This window comes from Typha latifolia, chromosome 2 (genome assembly GCF_019914945.1).
Source record: "Typha latifolia isolate L0001 chromosome 2, TyphaL0001v2, whole genome shotgun sequence".
NCBI classification, from domain to species: domain Eukaryota; kingdom Viridiplantae; phylum Streptophyta; class Magnoliopsida; order Poales; family Typhaceae; genus Typha; species Typha latifolia.
The window spans coordinates 514,293-533,487 of NC_133087.1; the positions used below are offsets into that span (position 1 = coordinate 514,293).

Sequence of the window (19,195 nt, forward strand, 5' to 3'; positions counted from 1 at the left end):
TTGAATTTCATAATTCTCTCTGTAGTGCAGGCAAAGAAATTCTTAACTTATTTACCTGCAGCAGTGTGAATGTCTCATACTTGCTAGTGACCTGAAGTATCATCTAATCCTAATTTTGCAACATTTTGTCTTTGGCCTTGCAAACTCCAGCCCTGACTTGGCCATTGAAGCATGCAACCAAGACTCCTCTAGATACTACTCTGCATTAAAATTTGAAGTGGACAAAATGGTACCACCAATATCCTATCACTAGCTCTTCTTTATTTCATTGGTCTATTTTGGAGCTTGGTAGTTCTATCAATTCAATTTTTGAGATAAAAAAACTCGCAATAGAGCAAGCAGAAGAATAAAACATAAGAAATCTTAACTTATACTTGCATCTGTGGCTTTTCTTTTTGAGTTTCCTATTCTGTCCTGCATTCCTTTTATTTCATCCTCAAATTCCTTACCGATGCTGCCACTTGCCATTAAGCATATGCAATGCGTCATGTACTTCAAGATTTTCATTGTTGAACTGCTTTCGTCAAAGTTACCAAAATAAGAAAACAAAAGACCATATATTACTTGCTTTTTTTGAGAGAGAGAATATATTACTTGCTGATCTTAAACCTTGCTTTGGATATTGTACTTGTTTTTGAAATTTGGATGTTTCTCTATGAAGCTTATGGATGACGCTCAGAGGCTTACGCGTACCTCATTTGGGCCCAAGATACTTAAAATCAAAATGGAGAGTTGCTTTAAGCATCTAACTCAATTATTGAAGAACAATACTAAATATGCCTCAGATCCTTGTTAAGCTTCACATCTTTGCTTTTGAGGACCAGGCAACCAGCATCAGTCATATATAGAGCTACTTTGTTTAAAGTTAAAACTTAAAACCAATCGTCTCACCAACGAAGGAGGCTATGGCTCCAATCTATAACCTTTCTATGCGACATAATGTTATTGGATTTCATTATGACCGAGGAAGCTGTTTCGTTGTCTCATCTACCAAGTATTACCATGCACTACTCCTAATTGTTTCTCAGTTTTTCTGCATATAGTGGCTTTTGCTTCAGTGGTACCAACCCCAACTTCAGTTCATTATCAGAAAATGAAATTAATTCTTGAATAATTAGGACCAAGTCTCATTTACTTGCCAATTTTCATGATCTATTGACCCTAGAAATTACCACTGTTATGTTATTCATTATTAAAATATCATATGTCACAAGGTACACCTGCAATGGTGGCATGAGTTATGCTTCACTCTTTCTCATTTCCCAAAAAGTAAAAAAGAACTGTAAGTCTGGCAATTCAAGTACCAATTATGCTTGTAGGTGCTTGCAATGCTGACATGAGTACTTCATTTTTTAAATTAAAATACTGTTTCTGTGTTTTTCTTTTTTCTCATTACTTGTATATGATTTTTTTTTAAATCTGTACAGGACCTTCTTGGATCTTAGCGGGCATACACTGTTAGTGTTACTCAGATATTTATGGGGTATTTAAACCCCATTTCTCAACAAAAAAGAATGTCACTCAGATATTATTGTTTTCAAGACTTCAATTGTCGTTGACACATAATATTGATGGATGGGAAGTTTCATTGGGTGTGAAAATATTGGGCTTCCAAAAAGAGAGAAATCAGAGCAGGAAACTAAGTGAGTTCTGTTAACTCTAAAAAGAGATGCCCACCCCCAATCACTGAAGAACAGGTATTTTCGTGATACTCCTTTCCATGATTTTTATCCACTTGTAGAACAACAGTACATCTGAACGATGTTTACTGGTAAGTTTCAAGCAAAACCTTATCCTGGTCCTCAAATTATAGTGTTATACTGTGTCATCTGAGTGTCATTGTTAATTTGTCTGGTAAATTTGAGTGGAACTAGCAAAGCATGTGTTCCTACGTAATTATTTTTTTCCCTACTAAAGAATCTGCACTATTTACAGCCGATGGGCCATTGAGACGGTGATAATGAGTCGAGTTTTGTGGTACTTGATGGGGCCCAGTAAAAGGAAAGCACTGTCTCTTCCTTTATTGGATGCTTCCTTTCATTCTTAACGCCAAATCAGGGAGCTCAAGCTATGATTGCCGAAGGGAATCCGAGTAACTTTTTCATGCAATGGTGTGTCCTCGCGTTAATTAGGTACTTTTTTTAACTTTTAATGCTCTTTCTGCTCGTTTAGCTCTCCATTATGTTTCCTAGTAGAGTGTTGGCTTCCTCAAATATGTTAATTCTTTCTGTTTTCTGTTTATTGTTAGAATATAAAAAGAATAGGGATAAATTTTTTTTCACCCCTTAGCTACTATTCTCTTCCACAATTATCTCTAAATTTTTTTGGTACACAACGACTCTTTTTTTATGTATCAAAAAAAATTAGGGGATTATATTTTTTTAATATAATATCAGAGCCAAAGATAAATGTTCAAATTTTACTATGCTTATTTTTGTTTAAAAATATAAGACTTCATTCATTTAAATTACATTCACCGTTAGATTTATCAAAATATCTCATCTCAAAAATAAGAAAAAGTGCTAGAATATAAAAATTATTATTTTATAATAATTTTAATTTTTAGACTAGTTGATCAGTTAATATCTATCTACTAAGTCGGGCCAAAGCAAAAGATGTTTGTGAATATATGAGCTCTCCCTTTGTTTCTCGATGTGAGCACTTCAATTGATTTTCGTTTTGGATTCACACATGGATTCAAGCGTGGCGCATGATGACTAATATAAGAGCTCTACAATTAATTCCTTATTTTTTATTATTGCCCTCGAGGAAAATGTTTGTTGATTCGAGTTGTTATTTCGGATAGAACAAAATTCTTGAATGCAGTAAGAATTAATCTAATCGTTAAAATAATTTGAGATTTAGATATGTTGTCCCTCTGAAAGTCATAATCGAACACAACCGAAATCTAGTCGATCAAGTAAGTAGATCAAAATATATGGAGAAAATAATGACCACGATTAGGAGATGACAGGATGGACGTGGATGATGGAAGTTAATAATGTGTTTAGGGTTATGAGATGAAATAATGGCTAAGGTGGGTATAATAGTATCTTGAATAAGATAAGGGGAGAGAAGGAAACTTCTAGGATGACTGGTCGCAAAGTGAAGAGGGAGAAGCGATAGACTCAATTGTAGAAGGAAGCTTTAGGTGGATATCGAGGGAGAGGAAGGAGGAGAGAAAAGGTTGGCTCAAGCTTATATAAAACGAAACCTCTAATAATCAATTATCTCAAAGTGGTTGTTATTTCACGTATTTGAATTATGTTAGCTAATCGTTTAAAAATTATAAATAAACTTTAATACGAAATAACTTAACCGACGGGCGTTTGAATAATAAAAAATAAGAATTTATATGTGCAAACAGCCAAAAGCAGTGCACTATGAAATGAGGAAGAGCTTTAGAATATAAAAATCATTATTTTTATAATTTAATTTTTGTAAAAGTAATTAATGAGTTAAAATCTACTAAATCTGGCAAAAGCAAAAAGACCTTTGTGAATATATTAGCTCTCCCTCTGTTTCTCCATGTTGGCACTTAAATTGATTTTCGTTTTGTATCCACACATGAATTCAAGCCTGGCGCATGATGACTAATTTAAGAGCTCTACAGCTAATTCCTAATCACGCATTGAACTATTGAATTGTAATAGTCATTCAGAAAGGAGGAAGTGCATGCTTGGATAACTTCTAAGAGCGCTTTTTATAGGTGACCATTAATTTTAGAACTATCGCTTTCCATTTATCGACATACAATATCCTAAGTAGAAGACTGTCCATTGGTAAAGCTACAATGGCAGGAACAGTACACTTCACTCAAATTTAACTTTTTTTCTTTTGAAAAAAAAAACTTGTTGGTTGGCTGGCATGTTCTAATGGTTGAATTAGATGATTACAGCATATTATTTTATTTTATATCTTTTCTTTCTTTAAGCCACTTTCCCTTGCTTCAGATGTTGGCTGTTATTCCAGATGATGCAGTAGCTTCTCTTTTGGACAATACACAACTGGAGAGGATCCAAACTCTACCTGGTCTTAGGCTGTGTTCCAAACATCTTATGCCCCTAGGTAGGAACTTTCCAATGGTTAGCATCTATCCTTGTAACTCACAATGGTTCTCTACCGCCATGCTGTAGGAATTTCCTGCATCAACTCTATGTGGCAGTCTGTAGGTGCCTGTCGAATTTGTTTGAGCTTTTTCTAACTTCGACTCCACCATGTGATTTGAGATTTCCTACAACGCTGTCAAGGATCTGTTGCCTTCTAAATCATGGCAATAAGTCCCACGAAAAGGTTATCTCCTCTACCAAATCCACCTGTAGATATTTAGTCAATTTTGTCCGTATTGAAGAATTGACCGGCCATCACTTATTCATTAGCTGCTACTGTGAATGGGTCTCTTTTGAGAAAGCAAAAGTTATCATCAAATTCCACAGTTCCCATGTGTTGCTATCTTTTCGCTGTAGCAGAATGATGAATCCCCCCTGGGGATATCCTCTGCTTCTTTGTTACTAAAAGCTGAAGCATCGCACAAGACGTGCACTGGATTTGCAGCGCCATGCCTCCTCTCACTTGATTCTCTTCTCCTCTCTTTAACTTTCTCTCTCTCTCTCTCTCTCTCTCTCTCTCTCGCTGCATTATTGCCTCCATCAACAAGTATCGGATGGCAGATGTTATATATTTCTCCATCTCCTTCCTGTGATGGTGAATTCACTCTCCCTCTTATTTCTACTTGTTCTTTTCAGAAGCACATTTCCCAATGCTTCTGCATTGTGCTATTCTTTTTCTTTCTTTTCCTTTATTGAGATGAGTAATGTGCTATTCTTTCTGTCTTCTTCCACCAGCCCCAGTCCTTTTACTACTTCTGCTCCGCTCCCTATGAGCTGCATTGGTTCTATCAAGTGACGTCCGGTTCACTCAGCAACAGCTTCTGAGCTTCTTAGTGGAGGAAATGGCTCAGCAGGTATGTACATTTAGATTCCTCTGCGTCCCTCGCCATTCTCCTCTTCTCCTGTCCCCTTAGCAGAACAAGGTCACTGTTTATCTCATGTCATGTCTCTATGTATTTGTTTACTTAGTTAATATCAAGAGTGTTAATCTGTTTGCGTCTTAGGAGGACTTCTTTATCTATGCAAGTTTTGTCTGAATTAATGACAGGAAGGTGGATGGCCTCTTGGACTGCAGCCATTGCATTTGAGAGTTGGTCAAATCGGGAATCTTGACTTTTCTGGGACTCTTTCGTCCAACACCATCATCACTGAGTCTCCAACGTCATCTTCTGTTTCTTCATCAGATTCAGAGACAGAGGTCAGACTAGAACTAATAGATGTTTTAAGTGATATTTTGCTCTTTTATACATATTTAAATAGCTCTTTCTATGATCATGACATGCATTTATACATATGTACAGTAGGACACAGGTGATGCTCCGTAGTTGCCTATTCATCTTCCATCAAGTACTCCAGTCTTGATTTACTTTCATATTTGGTAGTAGAATAGTTTATTGGAAGTCTTTCTTTTGCTTCAATTATACTTTTATCCCTGTTCAATACCCAAAAAATTATATGAAATAAAATCATACAGTTACCTCTTTATACTATTGAAAAAGTAATAACCTAGGTATAGATATTGTCACAGTTTTAGATAATTCGGCCTCAGGAGGTGAAAATTATAATTTAGCTTCTTTTCTTTTCCTATTGTGGCCTCTGTCAACCCTCATCATAGTGCCAACACCATCAAGTACGCCTCGTATTTCGCACAATATTTTGATATTGGAACGATAAAATCCTTGTTTTACGTAGAAGGTAATGAGTTCATAAATCCTATGAAAGGACAATTTCTACCATCGTAGCAGTCTTTCCTTGCTCCTGCCTCCCATCCATTTTTCTCAACAACCATGTTTTGTAACATTGGGGAAAGTTGCGGATAAAAGCGCAACACATGTTATCCTACATTTCTAATCCAGTATTGCCATTAATCCTGAAACGTAAACCTTGGAACTCTAAAATTTGCTATTTGACAGTCTTAATGTCTGAAGGAAATTTTTATGGATCATGAATACAATATATATATATATATATATATATATATATATATATGAGTATCGTTCTAAGACGTTCTATGCTGATGAATCTTTTGTTTCAGTCGACTGGTTCTTTCTTCCACGATCGGAGCATCACATTCGGCAGCCTCATTGGCATCACCAGCATTCTTGACCTCTCAAATACGTCTCTAAGGAGGAGCAGAAGGAAGCAAGGCAGGCCGAGAGTAAAGAAGACCCAAAGGACCACGACCTGGTTCTCTCTTTGCCCAAGAACACACCTCAGCAGCGACATGGCTCGCGATACTCCATCTCTCGGCCACTTTCTTCAGGAGGAGAGGAGGGCAAGCAACGTTCACAGGAGCGCCAGAGTACCAACTACATATGAGCTCGTTGGGTTGCATGGAGACCAATCTACTACTCTGGAGCCCAACCCCCTCTTCTCAAATGGCCTAGTTGCTCCCCCTCAGGTTGGAGATGTTAAGCCAGAAAGCACTTGGGTCAGCTCTGGAGTGAAGAATCCTAGGGGAGGATTAGTTCATGGCAATGGCTATCGTTTTGCTTTGGTGTGTCCTTGTCTAGGTGGAGATTCTAGCCATTGACGGTGCAGTGTACTGCAGATGATCTTTTACACTGTTAGTCCTATCTGGATGAACAATTCGTTCAAATTGAGGTCCAACCAAAATCCCAACCACCTGATGGAATTGACGACGGGTCATTTTTTCATATTGTCGGTGCTGGACTTATCCAATCATCATGACATCTCCTTTAATCTTTGTAGGGTGACCAGCCTACCTGATTAGAGAGGTATTTTTCCCTTGACCAAGGGTAACAATGGGCAGTACTGTGATGTGTCGTCACTGGAGCCCGTACTTGAATACTGGTCCCATGAATCCAGGCTATGACAACGACAATGGCTATAGCCTATGGCCATTATATGACCTAAACTTGTTTGAAATCTCTTTTTTTTCTTATTAAGAAGCTGAAATCTAGCTAGCTAATACAATAGAGGTTCAGTTTGATGAGACCTATCCTGTTGTAGGATTACCTCTAATTCTTTTGGCAGAGCCGATCCATCTCTCCAAACAATTCTATTTGTCACTCTCCTACCTTTTCTCCCGGCAATCTGTTTCTTTCCCTAAAATTTTTACTATGGATTTTGCATCTTACTCTACCACAATTTTATTACCTTTGCCTCGGCTTCTTGTAGCCCAAGTACTACAGCTATTGCCTCACTAAATTCTGAGGACACCTTGGCAATGGGTTCCTTTGCTTGTGCTTGTGGCAACCACCTCGATCATACTCCATGGCCAACTGCACCGCTAGGCATGCTGTCACCACAGCAGATTGCTTATCTCCTCGAAAAACCCGGCCATTTCGTCCCTTCCAAATTTCCCATATGCTCGAGGCAATGACTGCTTTGATGAAAACACGCTCACAATCCTTATCCCAGATCGAGCTTATCCAATTCTTGTCAATCCTTGCATACAAAGTTCCTCCCAGTCTTAGGCTGACGTCCACCTGGTCCCAAACATCCTTGGCGAATCGACAGCCAAAAAATAAATGGCCAATGGTTTCCTAGAAAAAACCCGCAGAACCCACAATTATCGTCAGACACACATTTGATGGTGTGTAAGTAGGCCTGCGTAGGTAAGTGATCTCAAAAGGCCTTCCAAATGAAGAGATGGATCCTGGGTGCCAAAGATAAGGCCCATAATTTGGCGCAATCCGGCCAAGCGTCAGTTGCAGGCTTTATCAAATATTTGTCGATGGACATAGTCTTAGCTTCACCATCTTCCTTGGGAGACCTAGACCCATTCACCATCTTCCTTCGGAGCCTGGATTTTAAAGGCCAAGCCCTCCCCGAAACACATGAGCAACTTCTCCACGTGCCAGCGATGCTCAATTAGCAACTCCTCCACTTTGGACCGCTCATCCAGGAGTCTAGTATGCACGTAGCTAGGAAGACGGATTAACGAAATCTCCAATATCCATGGCTCCATTAGCACCAGCGTGCCTTTTCCATTGCCAATACTTTAACAAAAACCATCACGTAGATCCTTGACAGCTTGGACAAGGCCTCACCAAATCCATGACTCTCTTCTCCTTTCCTTCCTTCCATATAGAAAGCTCTCTATATTTGTGCAGCGGAATACTAACCCAAGGCGATTGTCTAAGTCGAAGCATACTGGGGACATGCATCCCCAACAACGCTTTCCTATCCGTGCACAAGCATTTCAGCCCTAAGCCACCTTCCGTCTTTGCCCTCGTGATGGTGTCCTAGCTCACAAGGTGTAAACCCCAACGACCAACTACTTTCTCCCAAATGAAGGCTCGCAATATCTTCATGATGGCATCCAGAACGGAGTTTGACAGTCATGTCGAGCCCATCCAGTAGTATCGGATAATAGTGAGCACCTCTTGGACCACAGCGATTGTAACAGCCAGTGAAAGAGTGCTTCTCTTCTAAGTGGAAAGGAAGGGAGAAGAACTTGTTTGGAATCTAGCCTCCCCTTTCTCTCAATATCTTTAGAGGTGATATGGATTTGCAATTAATGCGGCATCACGCCTTTCATACCTTCCCCATAGTATCCACTCCCATGTCATGAAGTTTTACTGCTTAACTACTTCTCAACTACCAGTTGGTTAGGCCACCAAAACAACCAGCAAGACACAATTCTTTGGATTTGGGTCAATTGCTAACATGAAATTATTAATATATTTGATTACTTGTCTTTAAAGACGGCGTCAGAAAAGTATAATATTTGATCCCTCAAAGATACCCTACTTGACACGGCATTTGGGAGTTGGGACGCGTTCCAATCCCATGTCTTTTATCTTTTGACCGAGACCAAGATCGTCCTTTCATTCAAGCATACAAGTGGAAACTAGAAAACAACAAGAGATCACAGAGATGTCCACTTCACCGTCACAAAGATAAAGACAAACAAAGGAATACAACAAAGCAATTCAGAGAAGAGCAAGTAAGCAAATATAAAAATATAAGTCAAAAAAAGCAAATATAAAAAGAGTAGCAAAGAATACAGACCCATCCCTCATGATCAATTATATGAGCAGGAGTCACATGGTAGCCGCCAATGCAAAGCTCTCTAAAATGTACTGTTATTTTCACACCATCCTTGATGATTCAATTCTCACAGACAACTACATATATATATATATATATATATATATAGAGAGAGAGAGAGAGAGAGAGAGAGAGAGAGAGAGAGAGAGAGAGAGAGAGAGAGAGAGCTTCACTTTACTTACTATGTGAAAGCACTGATGAGAGTCTACAATGGGTTCAAGATGCAGCTTATAGTAGAGCTTTCACTGTGGGTGTTTCCAAGGAAAGCGCATCTACAGTATCTCTCAACAAAGGTGGACTTTTTTTCTTTCTTTTTTTTTTTTTTTTTTTGCACCTTTACTAACAGGAACCACAATATTGCTAATAGGAATCCCACTTGCCAATCCGACAGGACTGGAAAGAAGACCACTTATTTGATTTCATGTAGCTCTTAGAATGCCCAGAATCTACACGAGCTGGAACCGATCTGCTTCCCCAAAATTGATAGTCATTTTAACTGCCTCATAAGCTAAGGCTTGTCCGCCATGTCACTACTGTCAGCTATCCGGCCTGAGCCACGGCTCATCTTTCCAAAGGAGCCCATAGCTGAAGAAAGGCCTTTGAAGCTGCTGCTCTCCTCGCTTAAGTTACGAGACCTCCTTGACCTCCTCAGCCTTGGAGAAATGAGTTTGTCTCCCTCATCGTTGGCCTTGGTCTTGGCCACCACCAATTGAGATATGTTGCTCCGGCAGAAGGGGCAGGCAGGCGACGGTAAACACAAAGTTGTGGGATTAGGCTTGTTGTGGCAGCATAAGGCCAATGTGCAGGGAGCGCACATTTGGTGCCCGCAGTCTTGGACCTCAATTGTGCAAACTTGGTCGAAACAAATGCTGCAGAGCTCGGTATCAGTTGCCTGCAAGATGCAAATTTCCTCATGAAGCCAATCACAAATATAACACAAGCTAGATGCTCAATTGTCTAGTGTATGATCATATCAGTTGCTGGCTGCACAGCTTCATGATTATTCAGCAAGAAATCAATCAATGACCTAACGCAAAATAAGTGACAACACATTAAGTCTTCCTATCAAGATGTTAATACAGCTGAACGCGATACACCAAATGGTGAACAATAACAAAGGGTTGTGGAAGTACAAAGTGACATGTCTCCTGTCTATAAGCTCCCATCAACTAATAATTGAGCAGTAGGTATGGCTTCCATAATACATGTTGGAGGAATCATGCAACTAATCTTAGAGAACAGGGATGACTGCAGAAGGGCATCCAGTGTTACCTTTAGTTAAGTTGAGATAGATAGCTAAAACTACAAATCAGACACAATTCATGTAACAATCAAGTGTCTATGTACATTACTATCCCACCACCAAGAAGGGCACGGAAATTGTCTCTTTGTATATTACTATCACATTGAAGGAAGATACGAGAATAACTAGTCTTCGGAAGAACTCCATTCAACACTAAAGATAAAAGAAGAGAATCATGAACTACCTCAGAGCTAGCATCATCAGGCACATCATCTGAATAGGAAGGGGATGGCAAGGAAAATCTTGTTCCCTTTAAAATCTTCTTCTCCCTTTCCCTGTTAGCCTCCATTAGAGCTGCCTCTAGCAGAGCCTTTGCATCTGGATTGAGTTCACTAATGAATTTCAATGGTGAAGGCCAAACCAAAGGCTCTGCTGATGATGGGTTTAATAGAGCTGCACATGCTCCATGGTTACGCTTCAGTGCAACAGCATATGGAATTCTCCTGCATATGCCAGCCAAATGATATAAGTATTGTAAGAGACTTCAAAGCAAATTATAACCTCTAATTGTCTAAAAGGTAATACAGTCCTATCAAGTTTAAGTTTTGAAAATATCCAATCAACATGTACTGGGAATAGCAAGTTAAGATCATAAACAGATTTGTGTAACAGCTCACATATTACATTCAAGGATGTTGTCCAAACACACGGCTCATGTAATGATAAATCTCAAATAATTAGTTCCAAATAATGGTGTCCAAAGTATCCTCACCCAGAAGAGTCCCTCTGAAGCCGATCAGCTCCCCAAGCAAGCAATTCGCGAATACAATCCAAAGACCCTCTGCGAGCAGCCAAATGCAGAGGTGTGCTACCTGGAAAACTGTAATTGCAATCTCTTTAAGCAGATGGGTACAATCACAATATGCAAGCATAAAGGAAATGGCAAGCAGCAAGGGAAAAGGCTAAGTAACTGATTTACCCATAAGCACCAGTGGAGGCAGAAACAATAGCCCCACTGTCTAAGAGAATATGGACACAATCAGGTCGCCCTTGTCTTGCCGCAAGATGCAAAGGAGTTGCTCCATTGTCATCCCTCACATTTACAAACCGCGTGAATCCCCTGTAGTTCAATGGAAAGTAAGAACCTTAAGAGTTTTAAGATCTTCAACTACTACACCTATCAATCTACTAGTTATTGAAGGGTCCATAAAACCCACCAAGAATCAGCAACTGAGGTAGATTGCGCTGCAGAGAGAATAGACTTCAAGCAATCCAAATGACCATAGTACGCCGCATGATGCAAACAAGTCCTCCCGTGCAACGAATCAAACATCAAGATCTAAGTCGATCCAAGTATATCAAGATCAATCTCTCAACCACAAATCAATACACTAGGCAACAATTATATCAAACTTAACATATGCGAACAATGAAAAAAGTGGGAACTTGGCTCACATTCGCGCCAGCTTCGAGTAGCTTTTGAACGCACTCGATCTTCCCATGCATAGCCGCCAGCATCAGTGGAGTCTGCGCGACCAAAATCCCAAGACGATCAGATATTTGCATAAAGAAGAAACTAGCCAGCGATAATAAAGATCAAACTTTCTCATCTTTCTCACCTGCTTATGGCGATTCACCACATCAGGATGGACAGGTCCATCCAAAATCGCCGAAACGACCTGCAACCAAAAATACCTCGTCAATCCACAACCCATAGACTTCGTCTAAAACACCAAACCAAATTTCGAAGGAATTTTTAAAAAAAAAAAAAAAAAAAAAAAAACGACGACGCAGTGCACGATTCGAGCAACCAACCTCGATTTGTCCATTCGCGGCACCGATATGGAGCGCGGAGAGTCGATCGTATACGGTAGTCCGGTAAAGCATATCTGGGTCAGTGCTCAGTATAGCCTCCACCATTTCCAAGTCCCCCACTTGGACCGCTCGAAAGAAGTCATGCTCGTCCCCGGATCGGCTACAGCTCAGCCCATGACCCATCTCCGCCTCCTTCGGCGCCGCCTAGCCACCGCCGCCCCCCGAACAGAGCACTTTAGCCCCCGGGGCCTTATACCGCGCCGCCCGGTGTGGACGAGAGTCGAGCGCTTAACGAGGAGGTTGAAAATTAAAGAGACGAAGTGGAGGATGGGATTAAGAAACAAAATCTTTCGAGTCTTAAAGTCCTCTTTTGGGTATACGGTCACCTCAACAGTGAGGTTACCGTAGTATCTATGGGCAAAGCCTCATGGGGCCATAATTATGGAGTCTGGGATGGACCACCATCAAGGACAAAGAGGGAACAAGGCTATGCTCTTATATGACCCACAATTTAGAATTCTTACATAGGTTTTACAAAAGAGTAGAAATTCCATGAGTAATTAAACTTTACTTTTTGATGCAGAAGGAAGACATACATAGTGCCATTGCCCACAAGAAGAAATGGACGCTGTTGTCAGATACTATTCACTCTTCACTATTCACTATCCAATTGAGTCTTTTAAAGCATATGAAAGGGATTTGATTGTGAACGTAGTTACGGATTGTCCCCAGAGCTATATAACTTTACTCTCTCTGTGTGTATTTATTTCCATTCCAAAGAAATTTTTTTGGTAACTTGTTCTCACCTCCGGTGACGCTAAGGCTGCTCATGTGGATTGGTGCTTACGAGAGTTACAAGGACCGCATCGGGCAGGCTGGGCAGGTGGCAGCGGGCAGCCTTCGGATATTTTAGGTGGGTATTTGATTTCTTTAGTTAATAGGATCTCCTGTAAGGCGAGTAGTTTTGGGCAGTCCGTTGTCGGAATCCGAGTTCTTTCTCTAATATTTCCACGCGGTTTAAATTACACTAATTTGACCTGGGAATAGTAACGTGGAATCCTAATTGGGACTTATTAAAATAATCTCTCGGTAATTAAATTTCCAAACCGTAAAAAGTTGACCCCCTTATGGGTTGTTTCCGGCATCACTCTTCTCAATAAATTGGAGCATTTTTGTGATTCATAAACAAAATTTAATATGACCATATCTCGAGTATTTAAGAATCACTAAAACGACCGTATAGTTAATAATTTAACTCAAGTTGTAATTCTATAGCTTGAAAACTTCTTAAACTTTGTTGAGGAAAAAATAACTACCCAGTGGCTCATTAATTATTAATTTATAAACCTAATTATAAGGTGGGCCCAATAGGTAAAAAATAATTAAACAAAATTAATTTGTTTTGTTTCATTAATAGTGGCCACTTTCAAGTCTCACCCTAATGATGGATTGCTATAACATTCTACCAACAAGAGAGGGATCCTTCACCTCACAACCAAATCAAATCTAAACCTCCAAAAAGTCGGTTCTCCTCCCAATTCTTCCCCTCATGCAAAGTATAGACTATTAAACTCTGGACACCCTTCAAGAAAAGCCTTTGTATCATGGTCTATTACTACTACTTGAAGATAAAGTTGTGACCTGTATAATAATAACACCTGGTTATCAGATAATTACTATTATATTAATCTACAAGGAGGAAGAAAATATCCTACCTAACATCACCAAGATGTTAGTCACATCACATTTATAACACCTCAGACAGTTGATTAGATTACACAAGTTTGGAACTTATTCTAACTTAAGCTGTGTGCTTGAAATTGTCAAAATAGGTGATGAGTTTGCTCATATGGGCCATTAAGAAGAAGGAAGAGAATAAGTAGAACAGAACAAGCAAGGAATGAGATCATGATTTCACTAAGCGGGTGCTTATTCTATGTCAAATTATATTCCCCAGGCAATGCATATTGGGTGAATAAATATCTCAACCTCCTTAGCTGGCATCTTGCAATATTCAAGTGAATAGAGAGGAGATTATACTCGGTTTGTATAAATATATATATAAGGGAAATAAGATTTTGATGGGAATTTAAATTTTATTTTTGATTCTTTATATATAGGCTAAATTCTTTTTTAATACAAAATGCATGTATGTATGGTTACATTTTTAGCAAACAAATAAAACTATTTAGTCTAATCTATAAGTCTTTTCGCTGTCGAGTTATTACTCCTATCTAATTGTCGTCGAACTATTATTTTTAAATCGTGTTGCTGCTATTCCAAACTAACACACTGTTGAGTCATTAAAATAGAACTAAATTTTTTTAATAATAAATTTATTTGGAGTTGAATTTAAACTTACAATTAGGTATGGTGTCAACTTTCTTCGTAAAGTTGGTTAGTGATAGGAAACTAAACCTCAACGGCCCAGCCCGCAAGTTGATAATCCACAACTAGTTACTAAATAGAAGATTTTATCCAAAACCAGATGCGACGAATTGTACAACCGGGTAGGTGGCAGTCTCTGATTGGATTTAGACAGTCCTCTAGTTAAAAGCGGTCGCATATAAAACTCTACGCACCTATTTGTTTTGATACCTACGCTGGTGTGTGAAATAAGAGAAATGAATAGTAACGGCGTTAAAAAGTTCGGCGGCGGCCGGCGACCGACGGGAACGCCGTCGCTCGCGTGGTCGTCCGTCGTCGTAGTCGTATCCCTCCTCGCTGGCGCTTCCGTCGTCCATAACATCTATAAGCCTGATCTGGTCGGCCTACTTTCTCTCTTGCCCATCACTTGTTCGTCGAAATGCCTCTTAATGCTTTCCTATTCTCTTTCAGACGCTGCCGCCGGTGGAGAGCAAAGAAGAGAAGGCAAAGGAAAACCCAAATTAGCTGTAGGAGTTGGATCTTGAGACTGTGGAGTTCTTATGCTAACTCTTTAATCTTTGTTCTCTAGTTAGATGAATTAGAGTTCATTTTGAGAACCAATTGGTTGAGAACTCTTTTTTTATTGGATTGTTTGTATAAGAGAATAAAAGTAAGTGATTGTCTTTCTCTCCTTGAATTGCCGCACCACTTTTCTACTTGTTCTACTTGTTGAGAATCTTAGAAATGGAACAATTCATTTTGAACTTTTTTTTATGAGCATTAGAATTTGCCTGCTCCAGTTCCAGATTATGCCGAGAGTTTCTTTTTTCAACTTTCTTGTTGGTTTAGCATTTATTCCTGCATAGGACCATGATAGCAAACATTCTAAGGGCCCATTTCACGATTTGGTTTGTTGTATAAGAGATGCTGTATGTTTGGATGCATCATTTAGCTTAAGAATCATTGTTTGATTTGTTGTATTTGGAGATGCTGTAAATAAATAATATATCTAGGTATCAGAAGGGTAGGCACGCATTGGATTTTGATCCATACAAAGGTGAACAGCAGATGTTCTTGTCCTTATGAAGAAAATCAATCCTTCATTGATGGCCTTCACATAGATTGAGAAATTGAAGCAAAATCTGAGATAGAATTCCAAATAAATCTGTATACATGTGGAGCAAGCATTGATCCAGAAAACAATTCAAACTGAATACAAGCAACAAAAAAAAAAAAAGAATCATCAAGGTGGACAAAATAGAACTTTCAGTAAGGTTGATAATAGTACCCAGCAGTTCCATTATAAGCCATTGGCATTCCAAGAGGCATAGCTGGGTTAGGAACAAAGTTGGATCCATTGGTGAGCTTAGCCAAGCTAGCTTGCCCCTGCATTCCATCTCTCTGGTACTGCATCCACATCTGCTGCTCCTGCACCAGCAGCTGCTGCTTCTTCTCCACCTCCGCCATCTGCACATAGGAAGGAGGAGGAACCGTAAGCGACGCCGCAAACGGATCGCCTCCAATGGTCTGCACTGAGCCATCGGGCGCAGGCAGGGCGAGCACCGGAGTGGCGCTACGCCCGGGGCCCGGCAAAGCTACACTACTGGAACTTCCTCCGTTCACTTGGGAGCTCACGTGCTGCTTGACCATCCCTTGATCATACATCCCATTCAAGAGTAATGGATCGAAGCCGCCGCCCAATTCCGCCTTCTGCTTCGCGAGGTTGCTGACGGTTTCGACGAGGGCCAGCTCCCAATCTGCTTTCCCAGGCTCTGCCGCCGGTGTTTGCCACGCAGAGGTCGCTTCCGGCTCTCCATCGGATGGGAAGGCTTCCCAATTGCCATTGGTGTTGTTGGCCGCTGCTGGTGGACCTGAGAACAGAGCCAATGCGAGCTTGTTCCCCTGTTCGTCTGCGGTTGTTGCTACTTCCCTGAGATCCACCAAATCACCCTGCTGCTGCTGCTGCTGAGGTGGCTGTGGAGGTTTCGCCTTCTTGATTTCGACCTTCACTTTCTCCAGCTTCGGCTCCGGCTCCGGCTTTGACTTCTCCTCCTCTCTGTAATCGTCAGGTGCTGGGAGTGCCTTAATGCTATTCATGTCCTCCACTGGTTCTTCCATCCGAACCGGCTCCGGCACCGGCTCTCTCACAGGGCTCTTCCGCCTCTTTGCTCGGTCTCTCATGAACTCCTCCAACGTCTCCAAAAGCTTTTCAGTAATCCGCTGCACTTCCGGGTATTCCGACGACCGCGCCACGCCTGTCTCCTTACACCAACCATAAAATGATCTTAGCTCATCGATCTGCTTCGCTGCGCTAGAGTAAGCCTCGAACGCCTTGACGCACTCCGAATACTCCATGTCGAAGAATCGATCCAAGAGCACGGCCAATGCCTCGCAGATATCGGCGTAAAGCTTGAAGCTTTCTTTTATGATCGGATACAGCGCGACCAGAACCATCCTGCTGTGCTTGGCCGCGCCGGTGGGGCGACAAGCGAGGAATCTATCAAGCACCTGCTGAAGCTGGTGCATCCAACCTGTTGGAATCCAATTATATACAAATCTGTTAATAAAAAATAAAACCTTTCATCCATTTAATTCAATATGACTAAAATAAATTCCATCCCCTGAATCATAATTCGATAACACATTGCAACTTGCACCGTCACATTATGCAATTGGTGCGCATCCAGGGATAAATTGATACTGAATCATAATTCGGGTAGAAAATGCAATCTAGCATTCAAGGTTCGCGAAACCAACCTAACACTCTCTCTGGCTTCATGTCTCTCAACGGAGTCGGCGTCTTCGTCTGCGGCGGCCTGCTCTCTTCGCGATAGTCTCCGTACTCGGTCCGAGATGGCGATGATTTGCCCTGTTTGCGCTCGTAGAGCGAGCATTCCAAGCGCTGGTCGAGGTAGAGGGCGTAGGTCCGGACGAAGGCGGAGTGGTCCCACGAATTGGAATGAGCGTCGTCCCGGAAATCGGACATGTTGAGGAGGCGGGTGCCGCGGCGGGTGGCATAGAGGATCTCGTGTTGGAAGGCCGGGTCGCCGTCGGAGAGGAGCCGGTCGACGAGCATGAGGGCCTTGAGGGCCACGATGTAATCCTTGGTCTTGCCGAGGCGGCGGGAGACGGTGGCGATACAGGAGCTGACGTGGCCGCGGGAGTAGGAGGTCAACTGGAGGATCTCGCGAAGGTACTTCTCATCGGCCGGCTGGTCATCGTGGCTCGTCGCCTTCACGATCGCCACGTCGAGCTCCGGGGAGATATTGTTCGATGCTACCTTCGCGATGCTGATGCTCGTCTGGTCCTTTACCGCTCCCAAAGTTTTGCGGATCGATCCCATCTTGTTCTTGATAAAATCTAAATCCAAAGTTTACGAGAAGAATTCGAAGAAACGGATTATAATGGAGTATAAGAGAAAGATCGACTTAGTTACCTGATCACCGATGTGCGAAGATATAGTGATGGATCTGAACTCCGTCGACTATACTTACTTCCGATCCATGAGGAGGAGAAGAATTGAATCGGATTTGTTGCCGTCAATCGAGGGGAGAGAGAAAGAAAATTTGGAAGGAGAATTGAAGGGAAAAAACAGGAAGAGGGAAGAAACGAAGATGATGGCTTGGTCGCTGTCGATCGAACGGTCGATCGAGCTTTTCCACCTACTCATTTTGAAATCGCCTCCGTAGACCGCCTCTCATGGGTTCGGTTCAAACTTTACGTGGACGGATTACCATATAAGTTGCTAGATATTTTCTTAAGTTAACATTAATATAATTTATCGTTAACAACGTGGAAGCGTCTAACTAGCATGAGCGAAGACTTTGACCTCAACATGCAAAAAGGTTAAAAAATAAAAAATAAAAAATAAAAAAGAAGAAAGATGGAACGAGTAAATGGTTGACGTTACCATGCGTTGATTTATTTGTAACTGAGCATCTCTAGAAGGATTCTTCTGTTGACAAATACGATTTGCTCATTTTGATCCTTATTTTAATATAGGACCCCTCTTGGTGGCATGAAGCCGGATTCCACGCACAAGTCCTAAATCATCCACCATTGGAGCACAACTAAGAATATTATTTGACAACCATTTCAATTCTTTGACTTTAGAATGATGCTGGCTTCGACTGGCCCACCAGAGGAGTAAAAAAATTCCCATAAAGTTCTTCAACATATTAGCGTGGCAAAGCCCACACATTTCGTGGGCCCATGGGTGTTTGAGAAGGCCATTTAATCTTCTCAAATTGGGCCTCGTCATTCGACAACAGCCTACATCACTAGTCCATACGTAGATCCATAGAAATCCTTTGTGCTTTACTTCTTCGTGTCGGTCCGGAAAGAATAATACCTTAGAGTCCGTTGATCCCAAATCCATAAACAAGGGAAATCCTATACTAAAAGTGGCACGCGAATATGTAAGTAAAGATGAGCTTTTAAATTGCATAAGCTCAGAAAAAATCCTTAAGTTCTCGTATTTTGTAAGACAAATTTTAGAACTTTTTTATCCTTTATCACAATTTATTTAGCATAGTGTCTAGTGTGCTCCCGTGTCTTGTTCCCATTTGAATCAGAGAGTAATCGGTTCAGATCTGCTCAAGATTTAATCCGACGGCCCAGACCAAACCGAATCGAATTCCCT

At 41.0% G+C, this 19,195-nt stretch overlaps 3 protein-coding genes across 6 annotated transcripts; 1 reads left to right on the top strand and 2 right to left on the bottom strand.

The window, feature by feature from the left end:
* The first annotated feature begins 48 nt into the window (after positions 1–48).
* Positions 49–7,087, top strand: LOC140781305 (uncharacterized protein At3g17950). 3 transcript variants are annotated; one of them, XM_073127238.1, is made up of 8 exons: positions 49–229; positions 1,428–1,697; positions 1,936–2,132; positions 3,954–4,068; positions 4,137–4,293; positions 4,845–4,963; positions 5,158–5,307; positions 6,145–7,087. In XM_073127238.1, exons 6-8 carry the CDS (start codon positions 4,952–4,954, stop codon positions 6,640–6,642), a joined length of 660 nt encoding a protein of 219 aa, XP_072983339.1. In that variant the 5' UTR covers positions 49–229; positions 1,428–1,697; positions 1,936–2,132; positions 3,954–4,068; positions 4,137–4,293; positions 4,845–4,951; the 3' UTR covers positions 6,643–7,087. The 3 variants fall into 3 exon arrangements, with proteins under 3 accessions (XP_072983339.1, XP_072983340.1, XP_072983341.1); XM_073127239.1 differs by lacking the exons at positions 49–229; positions 1,428–1,697; positions 1,936–2,132; positions 3,954–4,068; positions 4,137–4,293 and adding an exon at positions 4,351–4,704; XM_073127240.1 differs by lacking the exons at positions 49–229; positions 1,428–1,697; positions 1,936–2,132; positions 3,954–4,068; positions 4,137–4,293 and having other exon boundaries at positions 4,726–4,963.
* A 1,909-nt stretch (positions 7,088–8,996) lies between these two features.
* LOC140781303 (E3 ubiquitin-protein ligase XB3-like) lies at positions 8,997–12,523 on the bottom strand. The gene is made up of 8 exons (XM_073127237.1): positions 12,187–12,523; positions 11,991–12,050; positions 11,827–11,898; positions 11,589–11,710; positions 11,351–11,491; positions 11,144–11,251; positions 10,616–10,874; positions 8,997–10,020 (listed from the first exon to the last, which is right to left on the bottom strand). The coding sequence occupies exons 1-8, from the start codon at positions 12,367–12,369 to the stop codon at positions 9,637–9,639; spliced, it is 1,329 nt and encodes a 442-aa protein (XP_072983338.1). The 5' UTR covers positions 12,370–12,523; the 3' UTR covers positions 8,997–9,636.
* A 3,152-nt stretch (positions 12,524–15,675) lies between these two features.
* LOC140780921 (putative clathrin assembly protein At2g25430) lies at positions 15,676–18,265 on the bottom strand. 2 transcript variants are annotated; one of them, XM_073126639.1, is made up of 3 exons: positions 17,990–18,265; positions 17,311–17,913; positions 15,676–17,084 (listed from the first exon to the last, which is right to left on the bottom strand). In XM_073126639.1, exons 2-3 carry the CDS (start codon positions 17,894–17,896, stop codon positions 15,820–15,822), a joined length of 1,851 nt encoding a protein of 616 aa, XP_072982740.1. In that variant the 5' UTR covers positions 17,897–17,913; positions 17,990–18,265; the 3' UTR covers positions 15,676–15,819. The 2 variants fall into 2 exon arrangements, with proteins under 2 accessions (XP_072982740.1, XP_072982741.1); XM_073126640.1 differs by having other exon boundaries at positions 17,311–18,195.
* Between the last annotated feature and the right edge of the window lie 930 nt (positions 18,266–19,195).